The sequence below is a fragment of the Lycorma delicatula genome, chromosome 1, assembly GCF_047948215.1.
Source record: "Lycorma delicatula isolate Av1 chromosome 1, ASM4794821v1, whole genome shotgun sequence".
In the NCBI taxonomy this organism is placed as follows: Eukaryota; Metazoa; Arthropoda; class Insecta; order Hemiptera; family Fulgoridae; genus Lycorma; species Lycorma delicatula.
In genome coordinates, this window is record NC_134455.1 from 31,925,660 (window position 1) to 31,947,573 (window position 21,914).

At 35.8% G+C, this 21,914-nt stretch overlaps 1 protein-coding gene across 5 annotated transcripts in view; it reads left to right on the plus strand.

Annotated features, from left to right (window-relative positions):
- Positions 1 to 21,914, plus strand: part of LOC142334491 (centrosomal protein of 290 kDa-like) — a 58,005-nt gene that overhangs the window by 22,968 nt on the left and 13,123 nt on the right. For 2 of the 5 annotated variants that reach the window (XM_075353634.1, XM_075353659.1), the window contains one exon: positions 2,498 to 2,688. The exons of 1 other annotated variant lie outside the window; for it this stretch is intronic. Coding sequence is in view for 2 of the 4 variants with exons in the window: in XM_075353659.1 (XP_075209774.1) it covers positions 2,498 to 2,501 (4 nt within the window). In the remaining 2 variants the exon portion in view is untranslated. Of the gene's footprint in view, positions 1 to 2,497; positions 2,689 to 7,515; positions 8,392 to 19,234; positions 19,380 to 20,881; positions 21,050 to 21,914 lie in introns of those variants that run through there. 2 more of the 5 variants (XM_075382567.1, XM_075353641.1) reach the window with 2 other exon arrangements.

Consider the following 21,914-nt stretch of genomic DNA (forward strand, 5'->3'; position numbering starts at 1 on the left):
CCGCTCTCCGATGCAGAGCGCAGAAGGAGATGTGTGGCCACTGTGCCGCTCCGGGGCACAGGGCAACCAACTGCCCTGCCAAGTCGTCGCCACCAAAGTGTGCCGCCTGCTGCCAGGTGAAAGGTAGCAATACTGGACACAGGGTAGGGGGTAGGCAATGTAAGGCGTACGATATAGCCCGAGCGAGAGCTGTTAACAACACAGCTTATGGCGACGCCTGAACGGTCAGAAGCCGTTGGGGACATCTTTCACCAGTTCGAACGCCTGCGCCTGGGGCAGATTAATCTGCACCATTCCCGGGCCACGAGTGAGGCCATGAGGCTCCTTGAGGAGTACAACCTCGAGGTCCTCTTGGTCCAGGAGCCGTACGCGGTCGCGGATAGGGTGGTCAGCTTTCACGGTGTGAAAGTTATTAATACTCGTGGGGGACGGCCGCTCTCTGCGGTCGTGGTGACCTCTGACTCTTTGGGTGTCTTCTGGATGCCTCAGTGGTCTGATGAGCAACTCACCGTCATGCGGATCACGAGGGGTACGCTCGATGTCGTACTTGTGTCGGGGTACTTCCAGCTTGGATGGAGTATCGATGACTTGCTGGCGAAGTTGGGGAGGATTCTGGACGGTCTCCCGGGCACCAGAGTGTTGGTTGCGCTGGACGCAAACGCCAAGTCTACTGCCTGGGGTTCACCACTCACAAACCCCAGAGGCGCTGGTCTCGAACAGTTCGCAGAAGCCAGGATCTTAGGTTTTAATTTAACAAATATGTGAGTAAAAGACTGACTTTAAAAAAACCTGCTATTGATTGCACGAGAAAATACTAATGAAAATAAAAGAAACAAGTACTGCCTTTATATAGGTTTGAAATTCAACATGAACCGATAGGAATAAACATGCAATTACTCATTTACTGCACGTGACAAAATTCATACTGAGCAAGTTAGAACAAGCACCGATAATCCTGTCAATTCATGCAGGATAGGATAAATCACATTAACAAGTCATATGAAATTGACTTAAACATTGATGACTTAAACATTTTAATACATGTTTGAGAAATTCTACATGATTTATAAACTAAACGGCATTTTAAACAGGATGACATAAGCTGTAAATTGGTATAAAAACATACAATATCCAATAATTGGTTTGTTTATAATTAGTGTTCAAAAATTAAAAATATGTTATATATAATATTTTTTTCTACTTCACTTTTATTTTATGTTGTATTTGTATTTACTGTCGCCCTTTTCTTCATCCCTTTGTTGATAATTGAATAATAATGCTTTGTATATAATAAATACTCATTTGTTTTGACTTATGTATTATAAGTAGTCATCAAAATGTCACATTTGTTGACTGCTACACAGAAGAAAGAAAGGTTGGAACTTGTGTTAGTAAAGTGGCTGTATAACAAAAAATATAAATCAGTTTTTAATTTTTTTATTTCGTACTATTGCTACATTATACACTGGTGTAAAAAATTAAAGGGACTGCTATATATTATGATTAAAAATTATTATATTCAAACTGTTTTAACTTTGCAACCAATGGGCTTAGAGAGATGAATAAAAAAAAATTAAAGCTTGAATACTCAACTTTTTAACAGTTTACTTCAGATTTCAAAAATCATCAAATTAAAAAAAAATCTGTGAAAAGAAAAGTTTTAAAAATTTGTAACTTTTTGTTTGTGTTGATCAAGCACAGGGGGGAAACAAAATTTGTTGCAGTAAACTGCATTAAAATTGTTTGAAAGCTTAAGACTTTAGCTTTAATTTATTTTTTTTATATGTCTACAATTTTTTTAAATGGAAATATTCCACTTTAAAGAGAAAAGGCCACTTTTGTCTTCAATGCTGCATATCTCCTGATCTAAGCTACATATTAATGCAAATAAATATGGAAGTTAAAGGATTTTGATGTACTTTAATGAAAAATTGTGAGGTATTTAATGTAGGGTTGCAGTTTTTGGATTTTGTTCAATTTGTCCCAGATATTGAAATCTTTAATGATTGAGTCTGCAACATGATGTTGGGGTAAGCTGAGAGCAGGTGATATATGTTCTTGTAATTTAATTTTTTTTTAATATAGGAATAAGTTCATGATCAAATAATAAGGTCTGATCAAATACAGAAGTGACCATGTAAATTTTGTTTGGATTGCAGTACAGACTTAAGGATTGAAAGATTTGTCATTTCATTTATGATTATTGTTACTAATTAGTGTGTATGTCACTCTCTCTCTCTCTCCTTGCTCTCTGTGTGTGTATGTGTATGTGTGTGTTTGTGTGTGTATGCCCTATATAAATGTATATTAGATAACTCAAATTTTATAATGCAAAGTCTTAAATTTTACCTTTTTGTGCATTGCATAAGAGTGTTATTTCCATTGTTAAAAAATGTTTCTGTTAAATGAAATAAAAAAATGTTGATATTCCTGTATTTAAAATGACTTATAGGAAACCTTATGATTTATACTTCTTAATTTATTGTTTTATTTGTAGATGAGTAACATGATTATACAACTGAGAGAGTATGAAACTGGTGAATTTGGTTTAAGTCAAGCAATGGAACAGATTAAGGAGCTAAGAAAACAGAAAGCTGTATGTGATAAACACATTGAACAACTAGTCCAAGCCGGTAATCAGTTGCAAGAGGAAGCTAACCAGCTGGAAGAAGAAAACTTGATCTTACGGTATTATTAGTTATTTTCTCCAAACAGAAATTTTTAATATTTATTTACACTTGTGTGTACATATATATTTAAGTATGTGTATGTAATATATATATATATATAGTGTGTTGTGTGTGTGTGTGTGTGTGTGTGTATGGCGGGGGGGGGGGGGTTTCTGTGTGTGTTACATATATTTAAAAAAACATAAAATGTTATGAAATTATTAAAAAAGAACAAATATGGATAGCATAATTATTCATTGGCATTATGATAAAAATATGCACTGCCATAAAAAAGGATATACATTTAACTTCCAAATTTAAACTGCACGTAGTGCTGTTTAACATAGCATTTGGAACCTGTTTTCTAAATGTGATAATCGCACATTGTAGCCTTATTTCACACCTTTTTTTTTATTTTTAAGATGCATTTCCGTCAGATGTTCATGGTTTTATGAAACCAACAAATTTAGAAGGGATGTAATTTAATACCTTGCTTGCTTATTACTAAAAAATTAAAAATGGTTGACTGAAATTATGCTTGAAATCTTAATATTTTTTATCTGTAATCTTTTATTTAATTTGTTTTTTCTGTTTAATGTAATCTTCAGTAATATAAGTGAAACATTTAGTGATAATTAAAAAAAACAAAAAACTGCTTCTTTTTTTATGCCAATTTATGTTATTTTATGAACCACAGAAAAAAAAAAAACATAATTCGTTTAATTAAATAAAAACTATTGTATATGAAGGATTTATGTATAGAAGTAAGGGAGAAATATCTCCTTAATTATTAGGCAAAATAGAAAACATACATTTTTTAAAGATATTTCAATTCTTGGTTTTAATTCTTTTACCTATAATATCTAGATAAAAATATTGTACAAAACTTTATACCTTGTTCAAATTCACAAAATGTTTAGAATAGTTTTTTCTTCATCAGTTTTATTCATCTTTTTGTCTGCGTTCTTTGGCAGTTCATTTCTTGACTCCTGCAGCTGGCTTTATGTGATCTATTCATTTTAATAAATATTTTTATTAATGTAAACTATTTTAAATGTTGTTTTAAATGATGAATGAGAAATTTGCAACATAAATCTATTTAAATTATAATGTGTGCTGATAAGTATATTTGAGTGCACTCAATTTAATGTAATATTGACATTGAATTTACTACTATAAATACTAAACGTTCCTGAGTTTAATCATTATTAGCTCTCTTTCCTTAACTTATAGTTGTGACATTAAAATTTAATTTATTACTTGCTTTTCTTCAACTTGCAATGCTTTTTTTTCATGTTTGTCCTCAAATCTTGTATCCTTAATTTAACATATTTCTTGAACTTGCCAGTTGATGAAATTTTTCACAATTACTAAGGTCGGGTGACAATACAATATTCTACCATTACTTTTGCAAACATCCCTTCGTACGGGGGTAAATTAAGGGTGCAGGTGTAATAATTTAACATACTTCACTATAAAACTTCATTATGCAAAAACTTTACTATTTTGTTACTTTGTGTAGTAAATGTTTGATTGAAAATTTATTTGATATTTTTTAAATATATTAGAAATTTCAATAGATTATGTTATCTTTTGAAATCCAAATTAACCTACTAATTAAACTCGTGTAATATATGATAATAATTTGATGTATGTCTAAAATGTATAAAGTAAATTTTTAAAAATTTTTGTAATATATGAACAGTAACTGCCAATCACATTTAAGAAAAGCAGTATATTAAAATATAGGAAAGAAATTTTTAATAAAAAGTAGGAGCTAGTACATGTTACCCAAATATACTAATAGACATTTGAAGAAACCAAAAATTTATTTATTCATTTAACATCAAATTATATATTTTTTGATATGAGTAGTTTGTATGTTTACTTTAATAATGACGTGTAAAATATGATTATTTATTTTAGTTGAAACTTGTGGATCTTGCAATTTAAGTAACAGTGAAACAAGCAAAGCTGTGTATTATTAGTGAAAAAATATTTATAATCGAAAGAAAACAGAGGATTTTCTTTAAAAAAGTCTTTTTTTAGTTGTGCTGTTGAATTAAACAAAGGGTTTTGACCTGAACTAGATATTAGTGCAGAAAATTGGCGGTTACTTATAAGGAAGGTTTTTATTCTTGGTATTACGGTAGTGTAGATGCAAAGCTTGCATAAAGTTGTATCAGTAAATTTCACAGATATACTGTTTAGTTGTTATTGAGCCTTGTAAAGACAGATGTTCTCTAATTAGCAAAAGGAGTTCTCTATTTAAAAATAAGAAATGCAGTTATAGATCTAAACTTGTTGAACCCGGGATTATCTTCAATATTCAGAATTTATAGTCCTGGAACTAGTGCACTTTTTCATGACTAATTTACATCAGGCTGGTAATGTGTTAAAATTTTAGTTTAGTAAGCAACAGACAGAAAATATGAGTAGATTGTGCAGTTGCTTTTATTCATAAGATGATAGTCTTGTAATGGTTTGTGTGATTTTTTTATTCATTTATAACACCTACTTTTAATTTTATATAAATTGTTGGCCACAACTAACACAGAACCAATGAGCAGACATTTTTGTCAACTCAGGATCATGGTAGATGTCCTGATACTAAAGTTTTTGTGAGCTGTTTCTAATTAAATAACCATCTGCTGATTGTTTTTAATGCTTTATATGATAAAATCATGGGAAGTAACAATACCAAATGAAAATAAAGTTATTGTCTGATTTCTTATGTTTTATTTATTATTTTTGTTAAAAAAATATTTAAATAGTTTTATTAAATATGTTTTTGTTATTTTTTAATCTATTTCAAAAATAACAATGTTTATTAGGTTACTTATTTTTACATTGAAATGAAGATATTGTAGTGGACGCTGAGAGAACCTCCAAATGGACCATTGTGGCGAGATGGAATCGCATTGTAAAGATCACTCGTAAATCATCTGACCTGTGATATTAAACCAATAAAAATGTCTGCTGACTGTTTATGTGGTGTTTATTTTAGGTCAATTATAAATTGATAAAATTAAGCCAAGAAAATTATGCTAAGTCTAAAAATAAGCAAAACTCTACAGGAACATGATGCTACAAAGTAATCATGAACTAACCAAAATATCTGCCGATTGGTTCTTTGTTTTTGTGTTGGACTGATATTTTGAGTAAAAAAAAGAATAGCTTGTTATAAATACATAAAAAATCACACAAAACATTAGAGGTTTATCATTTTATTATCAATAAACGCAGTTGCAAAACAGAATTTTTTACTTATCTTTTCTGTCTCCTATTTACTAAACTAAATATTTAACGCACTTCTGCTATTGTGAATTAGTTATAAAAATGTGTGCTAGCTATAGGACTATTACAGTCGAGAGATGAAATTAATAAATAAATAATGTTTTAGTTGTAAATGGCAATGTTAATAATAGTTGTATGAAAACATACACTTAATTAATTTGCTCTGGTATTGTTTTCTTTTTGCTTTAACAAAATTTTTAATTATAAATATTATTATAATAATTATTTTGATATACTAACCTAGAAAAATTGAAGTATCTTCATTTTTAAGATTTTAAATACTTTTAATTATAAGTTGACCTCTTGATTTTTTTTTATTTTAAGTTCCAAAATGTTACATATGCCACAATTTATGGCATTTTATTTATTTGTTTTTATAAGAACATTTTCCAATCACTAATGTATATTTTTTAATGGAATTTCAGAGAAAAATTAGGTTTGGATGTGGATGAAGTATTCACTTAACTAATTGTAACTACATCAGTATTATTTAGAATTTAAAAGATTCTCAAATCATGAAAATCTTCCCATAGAATTTGACAGTTATCCATAATCATATTTTTGGAAATCTAATTTTTTAGGCACTACAAAAAAAATCATTTGTGGGTGAAATTTTTGATTAGAAAAACAATAAACCCACTGGGTTAGTCTTAGTGGTTAAAATTGTAATCACAAAATCAGCTGATTTTTGAAATTGAGAGTTCTAAGGTTAGAGTCCTTATATGGATTTGAAAGGTAGGACTGTGATTACTGATGGTTTTTGGTGGTTGGGTTTCAATTAACCGCATGTCTCAGGAGTGGTCAGTCTGATTCTGTTCAAGACTATATATATTTACTCTTACACACCAGACTGTGTACAGATGCCTTGGCATCTCTGCAGAATACTGTTGACATCATGTCACTGTGCTGTTACTTTGTTCTGGTATGCATAAAATAAAATAAATAAAATTGATGTAAGATCATTTTCGTTTCTTGTATTATGTGTGCTTCTGAAAAATGTAAGTTGTGTAAGTGATATTAAAAACTATTTAGTACATTATTAGTATTATTAGAATTTTTTTCATTTTTAATAACTTACTAACTTTAACATTGGCCAGGTTGGTAACTATTTCACACACATTTCAAAAAAAAAAAACAAACACACTTAAATGTTCCAACACACAACCAAATTATTTTACATATTTAATAACAGATTATACAATTTACTTTTCTAGGAAAAAATCTATACATTAAAAAATGTTTAATTATACTAAACAGCTAACAATACAGCTAACTTAATGATAAACTGTTTTCAGTTCACTCACCCTATTTGATAATATGACAAAATCAGAATTTAAGAGTAAAGCCCTTTAAATTCTATCTATATCATTAATAATGTTTAATATTAAAGAAAACGTTCATATTTAAGAAATCTTGAAGTAAAAGTTCTTGCAAAATTAACATAAAAGTTTCAATTTTGTTACTTCAAGTTTTGGAATTAACAATACAGAATAAAGGCGATTGATTATATCTTTAAATATAAATACTATATCTCTATAATTTTTCACAGACTGGGAAAACTTGCTTCAGACAATGAAATTTTAGACAGAAAAGTCAAATCAGTATTGGATATGGAAGTGGATCAGAGAAATATTGAATGATGAGAAATAAACCATAAAGCTTGGAAATAAAGAATCAATCTTGGGATAGACAATACCATCCAAAGAATATCTTGAGTCCACCCCAAAATGTAGAGTGAATCTTCTTTCACCTACTGTTCTGCAGAACATTAGCACATTTTTACCCAAAATGGGAGATGGATACTACTAATCAATGATTTTGTGTTAACTAGGTTAAAACAAGTTCAGGTTTCTAAAAGAGACAACATTGTCAATCCTTGGTTTTTTATTTAAAAGAAACCAGGTGAATTATGAACTACTCAGCCAGATCTCTGCTGGAGAGTCTTTGTGAATTTATTTTAGGCTTTAAATGAGATGTTGAGTGCAGAATGCTACCTTTAAAATTAATCTGGATTGTAACTTTTCACTAACTGCAAGCTACAACTCTTGACAGAGGAGTGACAGATTAAAAAAAGAAAACTTTTTTACCAAGGAGCAGATTTATGTCACTCTTAGTCAAGTTAAAATTTTAGAGGACATCGCCTTGTCTAATTTGGACCCAAATATGTTATTAAATAGACCACATAATGAGAAAGCTGTAACAGAAATGGTGAGGTTATGTATCTATCCAATTTATAGGTTTCGTTATTGCAATTAGACATTTGGACAATATTTGTGAGTACCCAGTTAAAAAAAGTGTTTACAATAATTATAGAATATTATTTATTGCAAAATTATAATATTTAACTCGATTCATACACGGTAATGTCAGCTGAGAGCTTGTTGTATGACTACTTAATAATATTACAAAATTAGAATTTATTATTGCATGCACAATTGTGTGCTAGTATTATATTCTAATAACCTAATAAACTATTGTATTTTATTGTATTCTCTTAATGAAAATGGTAATGCAAAGACTAAAAAATAATACCGATCATTTCATGTTAAATGTTCTACGTTTAGATATAATGCTTCTACATTTGTCAGTTTAATTTTGTTAATTTTTTCAAATTATAAAAATGCAGGATAAAAATAATAAGAAATTTAAATCAGGATAAAGTAAACATCTTATTAATGTAATTTTAGCTAATATTAAATCTATTAACATCTGGAGAAAATTTGTTATAGAGTATAAATCCTACCGTAAACTGGCTTCTGTACATTTTTTTACTATAATAAATTATAAACTAGCAATTTTTTTAATTTCTTATTTGTACTGTGAAGTTTAAAATTCTGTGAATTAATTTTTTGTGAAAAATCTTTTATTTCTTTGTCGAATTTCACATTTCTTTTTTTTTTAATGCTGTACACATTCATTAATATCCGTGAATCAGATTTCTATGATTAGAGAACCGTATAAATATATTACCCTTTAAATAAATTGTTGTATTTGAATCAAAATGTTAGGTCAATTTTATTTTTTTTTGCACTACATGTATTAAACAGTATATTTTCTAAACCACAGTTACTAATTGTCCAGAATAAGCTACTTCACAACTCATGAATTGTATTCATAATCTTGTGTTATAATATTTTTTTGGAAAAGTCAAGGTCTGAGCATTGAAAACATCTGCCAAGTATCATCAGGTATGCTGTCATAACAGCATACCTTTGGTCATGCAGGTTCATCATTATATATTTTTCTATTTATTATATTCAGGAAACATTTTTTTGGTAATTTCTCGCTTTATAATGGTACAATTGTGGTCAATCTGTATATGATATGTTGTGAAAATATTTCTTTCTATTAAAGTTCATATTATTCTACATTGTTGGTTGCTATAAAATGTGCAGCTGCAAAATATAGTGTATGCATTACTGATTAGTGCTAATTACTACTGATTATACAATACCGAGCTACAATCATGTGTTGAATGTCACTATTGTCAAAAATTCCTAAAACTTATACAGTAACCTTTTTTTGTTTTGTTTGAAAGTTTCTCTTTTCAAATTCTAATGAACTATGAAATTTATTAAAAAGTGATTATCTTCATTCTAATTCTAACCAACAGTTTTTTGTCTTATTTCTAAAATATTTTACTATCTTCCTTTTTTTTAATCTTAACTACATAGGTGTTTTATCCATTTTTTATTACGTAGCAAAGAAGCAGATGTATAAAACAGAAATGTATTTACAATAATATATACATATTTATAATAAAAGTTATATGCAAAAAAAGTTACTCAAATTGGAGGGGGACACCTCATAGTGACATGGATTTAATCTTTTAATTGACCTTAACTGTTATTCCAAGGTTAACATGATTTTTTCAAATGGAATGACATATTTTTGACCCCCGCTAATAAGAAGAGCAGAAAATTCTACATTGAAATATGTGGTCACAGTATGATCTTTGAAATTATTTCAGGGGGTTTCATTTTAATCGCCCCAGGCGATTTTCTTGTAAACTACATACAATATAAAAAAATTACCTAAACAAAAGCTACTCAGATTGCAAGGGGCATCTCTTGGTGACCTTGGACTTGATGACCTTATTTCAAGGTTAATATGATGCTTTCAAATGGAATGACCTACTTTTGACCACACCCATGAAAAGAGCAGAAAATTTTACATTGAAATATGTAGGTCACACATATGACCATGGGCTTTTTTTCAAGGTCATACGGTTTTCCATCAGTGATAGTGTTGTAAGAGTTACGTGCTTTTGAAGGTCATATAATGGTATTCCTGGAATATTTGTATTTCAGGCCAGTTATCTCGCAAACTGTGGGAAAGAACATAAAAATGACTACACTATCATCTAACACTATATCTGATTGTTAGTTGTATGACTTTTAAAAAATATCCAAGGTCATATGTGTGACTATATATTCAATGTAAAATTTTCTGCTCTTTTCAGTGATGGGTTCAAAAATAGGTAATTCCATTTGAAAAAATTGTGCTTTCCTTGAAATAAAGTCAAGGTCACCATGAGATGTCGCCCCTCCAATCAGAGTAACTTTTATTTAGGTAATTTTTTTGTATTGTGTGTAGTTTACGAGAAAATTTACTGGGGTAATTAAGATGAAACACCCTGAAAAAAGGTACAAGGTATGACCTTGTACCTTGTGACCAGATATTTCAATATAAAATTTTCTACTCTTTTCATTTCTGGAGTCAAAAATATGTCATTCTATTTGAAAAAATCATGTTAACTTTGAAATAATAGTCAAGGTCACCATGAGATGTCCCCCTTCAATCTGAGGAACTTTTGATGAAGCCATTTTTTGTATTGTGTGTATTTTATGAGAAAATCACCTGGGGCAATGAAAATTAAACACTGTGTATGTGTGTGTGTGTGGTCAGTTTTGGCTCAATTAACTATTTCTTGGGACACTTCAATGTTGTTTCCGCTGGTCTGACTACAATTTTGGAATGAATTTTGTGAACACTTGACACATATTCAAATCTTAATTTAAAATTCACTGAACCACATAGAAACTTAAATTCAGTTCATCAGCTATCTCCCTAATTGAAAGTCTGTGGTCAGACGTGCTAAATTGTGAACTTTTACAATGTTTTCATTGTTTTTTGAAGTGGAAGGACAGTTGGACCAGTATCATCTTCGACCGATTTGTGGCCATCTTTTAAGCTGTTTTTAAAAGTTCATAAGTATCAGAAGCTGATTTTCCAGTTTTCAAATAAAATTTGACACAAAGTCGTTCCATTTTTTATCCATTTTGCAAAATCAATAAATCACCAAAAATCGAAACATGTCTGCACTCACTCTCTACTAAACAAAAATACTGTGGTAATCTTTTAAGGGTGTTTCAAGGACAAATAAGCTTCCCTCTCCCACCTGTGGGCAAACCTACCCCCTCCTACTGAGCAGTGTTGGCACCCATACCCCATATCAAAATGTTCAAAATTATTCTTTCACTAATATCATTGGTCGACAATGATTTTGTTACACTGTCAATTTGCTGAAGCTTATTTATTTTTGGGTGCTAATTCTGAATATAAAGTCAGAATTCTCCTATCAGCCTCAGATTTTTTTTGCAATTGCCCTTCCTATTTTCCAGCAATGTACATTATATTATAAGAGGTTACTTCTCTTCTCGGCCTCTGGCCCCGTGCTGTAAAACTTGTGTTTTTTGCAACCGGTGCATAATTTGATTCTGCTAGTACAGCGTTCTACGTTCTCGTCGTCGGGGTTGACAACGATCAGCAGCGGTCAGTCAACCTGCGTTGCTGTGGAGTTTTGACAAAGCGGCGACGTAGTGTGTTGCAGTAGTGCTGCTGTCGGCCAAATAAGGACGTTTCCTTTGTAACATCGTGTCCCCATACGTAGTTGGTGAGGCCTAAATATATTTAGATCCTCTGGCAGGTTCGAGAAGCGGTTTCCGCTCCGACCTAGCCGGTGGAAGGAGCTTTTAGCTTTTTGACTCCTCGGGTGGACTGCGGAACAGACGGTCCGTTCGGGGTGTGACAGGTTAGACGCTCACCTGGTATTGTGGTAGGTGTTAGATTCGTTCAAGCTGTGAATTGTAGTGCCTGGCAACACAGCTGGTGTATTGCTAAATTGTTCAGCGATGGAGCAACCGGGGGGAGGTTGTTTGGAGGACTTGGTCGGTTTGGCCAAGGACCTGGTTTCCGGTGACCCCTTCATGCCGAGGAGGTCAATCGGTAGGTCGCCGCCGCGGCCCCGGTCTTCCGATAAGGAAGACACGGAAGCCCCTCGGGTAGTGGAGCGCCCGAGTGTTGCGGCTTGCACACAAATCCTGCGGGACACCTCTGTCTCGAGCGGTGCGGAAAAGGCGAAAGCTGGATCCGTACAGCGAGGACACGGCATAGGAGGGGGCGCCAAGTCCGAAGGACGCCTCGCTGCGAAGTCGGGAAGGACTGAAAGCAGCAAAGCCGATTCTGTCCCTGAGCGGGATGTTTCTGGGGGGAAACCTGCGTCAAAGAAGGTGACCTCCGGAGCGGATAGCTTGGGGCGGATTGAGGAGATGAGGGCCGAATGGGCCAAAATTTCCTCAAAGAAGGAATCTAGAGTGGCTCTAGAGTTGCACCAATTGGTGGACTCATATTTGAGCCAATGTAGTTTGATGGTTTCCGGGCTGGCTTTAAAATAAAATGTGAAGGCCTCCAGGGTGCAAACCTTGCGCTTGACTCGGTCGTAACTCGACTATCAGGCAAGGTAGACCATGTAGTGGAGGGAGTTCGGGGCTTCAAACCCGTAACGGGTGAAGCTTTGGGCGAGCTCCACAAATCAATTAAGAGAGTGGAGGAGAAGGTTAAGAAACCTGTCTCCTTTGCCTCTATAACTGCCGCGCCTGCACCTAAGCGGGTAGGTCCGCCGCCGCCAGCGCAGGCGCCGGCCAAAAGTAAGCGGGCCACTGTAAAAGTGGTCCCTGTTAAGCCTGGTCAGGGGGCTTCGTCTGCTATGACGGAGCTAACCCTAAAGAAGATCCTGGACCCGCGGAAAGAAAGGTTCCAAGTTTCCCGGGTCACTAAAACCAGGGATCATGGCATTGTTCTGGAGGTCGTTAACGAGCAGCAGGCAAGACGACTGCTGGAGGCCGATGTTCTGGCCAAGAACGGGCTGAAGGCTCAGCTGCTAGCCGAGCGTAAGCTTCAGATATTGGTTTATGATATGCCGAGGGCAACGTGGGTAGAGGAGCCCGAAATACTCAAAGCGATCCACGGCCAAAATCCTGTGTTGGATATGGCCGTCGAGGACTTCCTTAGGGAAACTAAGGTGATTCGATAGTTGGGGAGGAAGGAATCCCTAAAGAGTCACTAGGTTCTCGAGACCTCGCCAAAGATCCGGCAGGTCTTAGTGGCCGGGGGAAGATTGTTTTTTGGGTGGGCGGCCTGTACGGTTGTCGACCATATTCAGGTAGCCCGGTGCTTTAAATGTCAGGGCTTTGGGCACACCGCTCTCCGATGCAGAGCGCAGAAGGAGATGTGTGGCCACTGTGCCGCTCCGGGGCACAGGGCAACCAACTGCCCTGCCAAGTCGTCGCCACCAAAGTGTGCCGCCTGCTGCCAGGTGAAAGGTAGCAATACTGGACACAGGGTAGGGGGTAGGCAATGTAAGGCGTACGATATAGCCCGAGCGAGAGCTGTTAACAACACAGCTTATGGCGACGCCTGAACGGTCAGAAGCCGTTGGGGACATCTTTCACCAGTTCGAACGCCTGCGCCTGGGGCAGATTAATCTGCACCATTCCCGGGCCACGAGTGAGGCCATGAGGCTCCTTGAGGAGTACAACCTCGAGGTCCTCTTGGTCCAGGAGCCGTACGCGGTCGCGGATAGGGTGGTCAGCTTTCACGGTGTGAAAGTTATTAATACTCGTGGGGGACGGCCGCTCTCTGCGGTCGTGGTGAGCTCTGACTCTTTAGGTGTCTTCTGGATGCCTCAGTGGTCTGATGAGCAACTCACCGTCATGCGGATCACGAGGGGTACGCTCGATGTCGTACTTGTGTCGGGATACTTCCAGCTTGGATGGAGTATCGATGACTTGCTGGCGAAGTTGGGGAGGATTCTGGACGGTCTCCCGGGCACCAGAGTGTTGGTTGCGCTGGACGCAAACGCCAAGTCTACCGCCTGGGGTTCACCACTCACAAACCCCAGAGGCGCTGGTCTCGAACAGTTCGCAGAAGCCAGGATCCTCTACCTTATTAATGATGCGGAGCAACCGCCAACTTTCTTCAGCGAACTGGGAGAGAGTTATATAGACGTCACTTTGGTGACGGGTGACTTGCTTCGGGATACAGGTAGATGGACTGTCTGGCCCGAGCCCAGTGTGAGCGATCATAGGCTTATAACCTATGATATTCCTTACGGAGGCGGTCCTAGAACACCAAATCCAGGTCGCTACAACCTAAGGGGCCTGGATCACCGCAGGCTGAGGCGTGTGTGCGATGCTGCCCTGGACAGATTGCAGTGGCGCATGGAGTGTAGGGAGGAGGTGGAATTGATGGCGGAGCTAATCGGCCGGGCCATCAAGACTGGCTGTGACGAGGTCCTACGGCGGCCTAGGCCAATGGACGGACCCGTCATAAGCAGCCGATCTGAGCGTGCCTGGAGCCGTCATGATGACCCCATTTTACGGGGGGTCGTCTGTGGAAGGCAGAAGGAGGCCCGGCAAGAAATGGTGGTCCTCTGACCTTAGCGTGCTGCGCGCAAGAGTGAGGTCCGCGCGGATAAGGTACCAGCGCTTTCCCCTAACGGGGAATATCGTTAACCACGTGCGCGCTGAGCGTCTTCGGATCTACCGGCGTACCCGTAATACATATGTTCACGCCATCAAGGAAGCCAAACTCAAGTTTTGGAAAGACTACATGCGCGAGTTGCAACGCGATCCCTGGCAGCTCGCAAAGACTTGTTACAAGCCAAGGCCATTGCACGTGTTGTCCAGCGTCCGGTGCGGGTTAGGTGGTCGTGACCACACTTTAACATCTGTGGCGACTTACCGGGCGTTCCTGGATACTCTGTTTCCAGATGGAAACAGAGTATCCGGAACAGATTTCCGGAGGGTGAAGCGGAAATCGGCGTTAGGGCGGGTGAAACACCATTCCCTGGCGTTCGGACCGTGGAACCCGATGATATAGACCGAGTGGTTTCTCGAATGGCACTGAAGAAGGCACCGGGGATTGACCAACTTGACCCGGATATTTTTTAACAGTCTGCTTGGCAGACTGTTCACGGGATGCCTAAGCTGGGGCTGCTTTCCGGCTTGCTGGAAGGTGGCCTTGGTAAGGGTACTCCTGAAACCTGGAAAGGATCCTGGTGAGGTCGGCAGTTATCGACCCATCAGCCTCTTGCCGGTTCTCGGCAAGTTGCTTGAAAGGCTGGTTGTGGAACGGCTCGAGGAAAGCATTGATATGAGCTGTATTCTAAATCGAGGCCAATATGGCTTCATGAAAGGGGTTGGCACCGAGGATTGCATCTTAAATGCTCTTACCGAGGTGGAAAGCGCCGACTGCAAATATGTTTTGGCTATTTTTATTGATATAGAGGCAGCATTTCCTTCCTTGTGTTGGAGTTCTGTCCTCTATGCTTTGGAACGCCGCAATGTTCCCAGAGCCCTGCAGGCCGTGGTAAGAGACTATTTGTCTAACCGTACGGCACTGTTTAAAGATGCGCACCTAGTTGTGGAAAAATCCGTCACCAGGGGAAGCCCGCAGGGTTCCGTTCTCGGTCCCCTGCTGTGGAACCTGGTGTTTGATGGATTACTGGGGTTGACATTCCCAGAAGGGGCACGGCCCAGGCTTTCGCCGATGACTGTCTCCTTTTAGTTCGTGGTAATTCACGACCGCAGCTAGAAAGTAGAGCGCAGGCGGCTTTGTCAACCGCCGAGGGCTGGATGGACATGCAAAATTTAAAGATTTCTGTGGCCAAGACGAAGTTTATGCTTCTGAAAGGTGCAGACCAATTATCAACCAGTCGAAACCCCCACATTAAATATAAAGGCTGTGTAATCAGCCGAGTAAGGGTTCATAAGTACCTAGGTGTTTTGTTTGATGATAAGTTGCTTTTTAGCAACCACATTAAGCAAGTTGCGGCGGACGCTGTCTCTGTGATGCACAAACTTAGAAGGATTGCTCGGAAAGACTACGGGCTGTCGGGTCGCCAAATGTACTTGGTGTACCGAGGTGTCTTGGAGAGTATGATCGCATACGCGGCGCCAGTCTGGGCGCATAAGTTGGATAGAAATAGAACACTGCTTCAAAATTTAAGGAGTGCCCAGCGCAGAGCCTTAATAGTATGCACTGGTGTTTTTAAAACAACCTCCTACGAGGCTACCACCGTATTGGGAAAGGCTCTCCCAATCGATTTAGTGGTGAAAGTTCGAGCAGCCATGTGGAAGTTGAGAAGAGGTCGGGAAACCGAGGTATTTGGGATGCGGTTTCGAGCCGGGCTAGAACCGGAGCGGAACGACTATCACAATACACCGGGTCCAAATTTCGTTCAGTTGCCCATTTCCCGCCTGCGGAAGAGGCTATGGAGCCTCGCGATGGATGCATGGCAGCATGAATGGCACACCACGAATAAAGGAAGATCCCTGTATAGATTTATACAGGATCTGGGGGGCAGGTATGCCTCGAATTCATTTTTAAGGGCGTCGGGTGCCCAAGTGCTCACCAACCATGCGAATTTGATGCAATATCTGTTTGAACGAGCATCTTATGTTCGACTGCCCTGCTCTGGCGGGGGGCCAGAGACCGGGCCACCCTGGAACTTAGAGGTCAGGGGGGAAACTGGCCGCTCATAAACGGCGAGTCGATGTGGCGAGAGCCGCATTGTCGGACCGTGTGGGGGTTCCTCGATGAGGTTGCGATGTTCAACCGTCATCGTTAGTTTTTAAATTTAAATGGGATTTATCGATTCCTTTAGCGGAGCTGTGAGAAGTCCTTATCCGAAATAATGGCTGGCCACCAGCCAGTAAAAGCTCCAAGAGCTTTAAATGGTGGACAGGCACTAGCTGGCTGACAGCGACCGAGGCGTGGCGGCTTAAATTGCCGTCTTTTTAACTTGTAACATTTTTAGTTTTAATTTGTAACAAGGGGTGCGCCTCCCCGATCTAGTTTTAATTTGACAAGTGAGCGGTAGGGACACGTAAGCGGGTGCTATACGGCATCCAGCTTAACCGCTCACGCAAGATAGGAGCTCACTAGGAGCATTAGGAATAACGAGGTCGCAAATCTGTTTTGAGGCACAGTAGCCGTTTTTTGGCACGGAACATTTGGTCTATGCTCTAGGGCGACCGAATGGGGTGGTGGCGGGAGAGATGCCAGCTAACCAAATATTATAAGAGGTTATCTCTAAAGTAAAGACCATTTCATTGTAAAAATATTTATTCTGAAAACTTTATAAATATTTTTTATTTCTCTTAAACTGCATACCTTATACTTACTACTTCTCTATATAAGCACTGCATCAGTTAAGACATTTATCGTACCGATACAACTTCAATACACCCTCGTCGTACTCTTCTGCCGCCAGTCCATTTCGCTACTGATTAACAGCATTTTAAGTTCGTCACCCGCGAATTGCTTACTGCTCAAATATTTTTTCAATCTCCCAAACAGATGATAATCAGAAGGAGCTAAGTCACAATAACTAATATAAACTTTGAAAAAATGTATTACATACAAAAACGTTTTTAAGAAAAGTAAAAAACTTTTTGTGCAAATAGATAAGAATTAAAAAGAAATACAGAACAACACTTGTCAATTGAATTATAAAAACATCTGTGATATTTCTTTGTTTCCATTTTGATGTGCTTTGGCCACTATGTCTCCATTTTTCTGTCTACAAAACATTCATTGGTGCTCATTCACGTTCATTCTGCTCCATTACAGATGCGATAATTTGATTGTCATTAAAGTATTAATTGATTCTGGATCATAGTCACCTCCAGCCAGCTTTTCTTCTACATCTTTGATCTCTGTATCATATTCCAGTTTGTTTGGATTGTCTAAGATTGTAGCCAAGTCATTATTATTGTCAGATGGGTTTTCGATAGATTCAGACAATGAATTGTTGTCTTCATTTGTATTTTCAGTCTTCATGCTTGGCCAAACTCTTTTCCATGATTTTTCAAGAGTTTCTCCTTTCGTTACTTTCCATACTTAAGGAATTGTATAAATTGTATCTTTAATACTCAAAAGTTTTCATAGCCTGGAAATTATTGCAACTTTTTTCTGTTTTTCTAAAATTGCTCCAACATATTTACCTCTTATATTATTTTCCTTAATCACTCAATGACACCTTGATCCATAGGTTGTATGAGTGATGTTATATGAGGAGGCAAAAACACTGCTTTAATTTTCCTTTTTTCAGTTCCTTTTCTCCTGGATGGATACATGATTGTATTTTCACAAGACGAGATGTATAGGAAGATTTTCTGATTTTAAAGTTTTTCAACTGCAGGGACGAAGCAGTCATGAAACTATGTCTAAAAAGATACTTTCCATCTATGCAAACTTCTGTTTATGGTAATAAACAAGTAAATAACAGGTAATAAAATGTTTAAATTTTTTAATGCTCTTGGCTTCTTATATTTGCCAATTACAAATAGTGTTAATTTACGGGTTCCATTTACATAACTACAAGGTTCATCTTGTCTTTCGTCAACTTTTCTCTGGGTACATTAGCAGTCTTGAAAACTAGAGTCTTTTGCAGAAGCATTTTGAAATTTAAACCAGTCTCATCAATGTTATAGAATTCATCTGGTGTCAATTTATGTTCCTTTAACAAGTTCTCAAATTTCATACGAAACTGTTCATCAGCTTCCTCTACTAGTTTTTTAAACATAACAATTGCTTTTTCTTTAACTATTGGGCCAGATAAAGGAGTCATTTTTTGCCTTAGTAAACAGACCTATACCCACAGAGCACTGTCTTAACAGTTCGGATTTTGGTTTTAATAGCATTTTTCGGTCTTTTAAAACCTTTCCCCTTCCACTGTCATTGTACTACAATTAATATTCTTCCTATTTCTGCTCCAGTCTTTAATTGTCGTAAAACCTACTCCTAATTCTGAAGATAATTTTTAAACAGACTCACTTTTATCAAATCTTTGGAGCATTACCGTTTTTGATATAATAAGCACAGAACATGTTTTTGCTTTCCTTTTGAGAATACGCTTTATTTTAAAAAAAACAAAAATAAACATATTAATTTAATATAATAATATTCTACATGTTTTTTAGAGAACTGAGTGGCCCACGACTGGTACGTTGCTATGGAACTCTGTATTCACAAGCACGAGTTGATGCATTAGATTCTCTGGATACATTGCCTCAACTTCACGATGCTGTAGAACTAAAATCTAAGATACTTTTTTCAGTGGTTGTTGTCAGTATACTTTTTATTTCATAAACTATCAGTTCTAATATTAAATTGTATTTCCAAAATAATCTATTTATTATTTTAAGATAAATTAATTGCTGAATCAGTTGGGTTTAATATGTAATACTTGTATAAACAAATCTCTGAACTTTTACAGTGAGATTGAACTCTTTTTTGAAATTTTTGTAACTTTAAAAGTCAAATGCAGCAAGCGCTGATTCAAAACAGAAGATCATACCAAATAACAAGCAATAATTACAAATTTCTTTTTAAGAATAATTGATAATTTTTATTCAGTTCATACATTAATTTAAGAAGAGAAAGAACCTGACAGAGATGAGCAAAATGAGGTTACATTATCACAAATAAACATACTTTTTTCTTAAATGTATCTTTAAATGCACTTCTCTCATAAAAAAAGCATTGTTGGACATCTTTACTGATTACTAAAAATTTGGAAGTCAATCTGCACAGTTCACACAATGTATTCTAAAAAATATAACCAAAAATGTATTTGAATTCTAATCTTTTTATTGACATGAGTATTTATTCATTTAAAAGAAAACAAGCTCACATCCCAATTACATCTAATGAAAAACAAATTTTTTGCATTTGAAAAATTCCACGACTAATTAGCAGATCATTAAAAAATCTATCAAAATAAAAAAAAAGATACCACTCCACCACACAGGTTAGCTAATATTAAAACAAATATTTTCATAACAATAATCAAGGTTATATGAAAGATCAAATATTTACGTTATGGAAAATTAGGATTGTAATTATGAAATTTTACTCTCCTTTTTATTGATGTTTTTGCAGTATTGATGGTTAAATAGGATAGCATCAATTTTTTTAATTGATTTTTTGATAAATTTTTAATTTTTAAGAATAAGTTTGCTCTCAAATTTTATTAGACAACATGGAAGCAGAATTTTTTCTGTACAAGTAATATATATTCAGATAACTTATAAAAAGAAGTGTGATAGTATTAATACAAACCAGACTATTCCTCATTTTTTAAATATACAGAACTTTCTTACATATTTATCTATACATTATGTACATGTACTAGATGAATGTAACAATATACTTTTCTACGGAAGATATGTTATCTTTACTTAACAACTAGAGCAAGGATAAGCATACATTACCATAACCAATAACTAGAATTAAAGTTTAAGGTGAAAATGTTCTGATCCTCTGCAAAAAGATTCTAATTCTCAGGGGATAAAAAGATGCCCCTGTTAGATCTTCCATAAACCAGTGATAGATTAATTTTGAAGCTAAAATAAGAATAATATTGTATCGCCATGCTAAAAGAAATTGGTCTAGATATGAGGCTTTACTAAACAAATAAATCATATTTAGTGTATTTTATTCACTAAATTTTACAAACGTCAATTAATTTTTATTTTTGCCAATAGTTTTAAATTACATCATAATGTAGAGTTTTATTTTTTCTGCACATCAATGAAAAGTTACTTAACATATTTATTTTGATTTAGCTGGCTTTCCGATCAGCACAGGCTTTATTAAATAATAAAAGAGAGCAGGTATGTCGTTTACTGCTGTCAGCTACACCTCCTGGTCTAGCGCATGCTGAGTTAGAGTCAGCAATTGCAACATTTTTACACAGGACCGTTGATACATTTGATCTTAGTCATAGCATTGAGGTAACATATACATATTTGTATGTATGATTCTTGACATTTAATTAGCATTAAACTGAATATAATAATTAGTCAATAATTAGAAGAAAAGTGACAAGTTACCATGTAAAGAAGAATTAACACTCCTCTGGTAACAATTTATTTTGTAACTTACATTGTGTGAAAACTTAATTCATAAAAATAACTTGAAAATTAAACAAAGAGGAAGTGACTAGGTACAAAAATTAAAATAACAGGAACAAGTTATTTTTAACTTCTATAAGAAAAATAGCATCTACTCAATTCCAAAATGGTTATCTTATTAAACAACAGTCCAAAGAGAAAAGGGTGTAGGTGTTGCATATTATATTAAATAACTTAAAGAAGAAAAGTCAACAGTACTTGAAAACATTTGTTAAAAACACGATAAAGTATAAAGCCAATTATTTAAATAATAAAATACTAAATATGCAAACTAAGAAGCTCCTATTCAGTATTATATAATAAATTAAACATTTCATAACTCTACCTTTCTGGAAAGAATATTGCTCTATTTATAGTAAGAGATATGTTACTATGAAATAAGAATAAACTACTGATTTTCTTCCATTGGCTAGAACTCAGTCTTTCAATCTAACATGATTATATCTTGATCCAGACAAAGAGTACAAAAATGGTAGCTTCAGTTATTTTATTACTGAAATATTCTCCATAATTTTATTGTGTATTATCTTTTACTAATTATTATTAATCCATGTTTGTTTTAGTTACTTATTTTACATACTGTATTTTTTTGTTTAATCTTTAGGCTTATCGATCGCTTACCACCATAATTTTGTTTAATCATTATGCTTGGTTAATTATGTGGATAAATATCTTGGTAATGGAT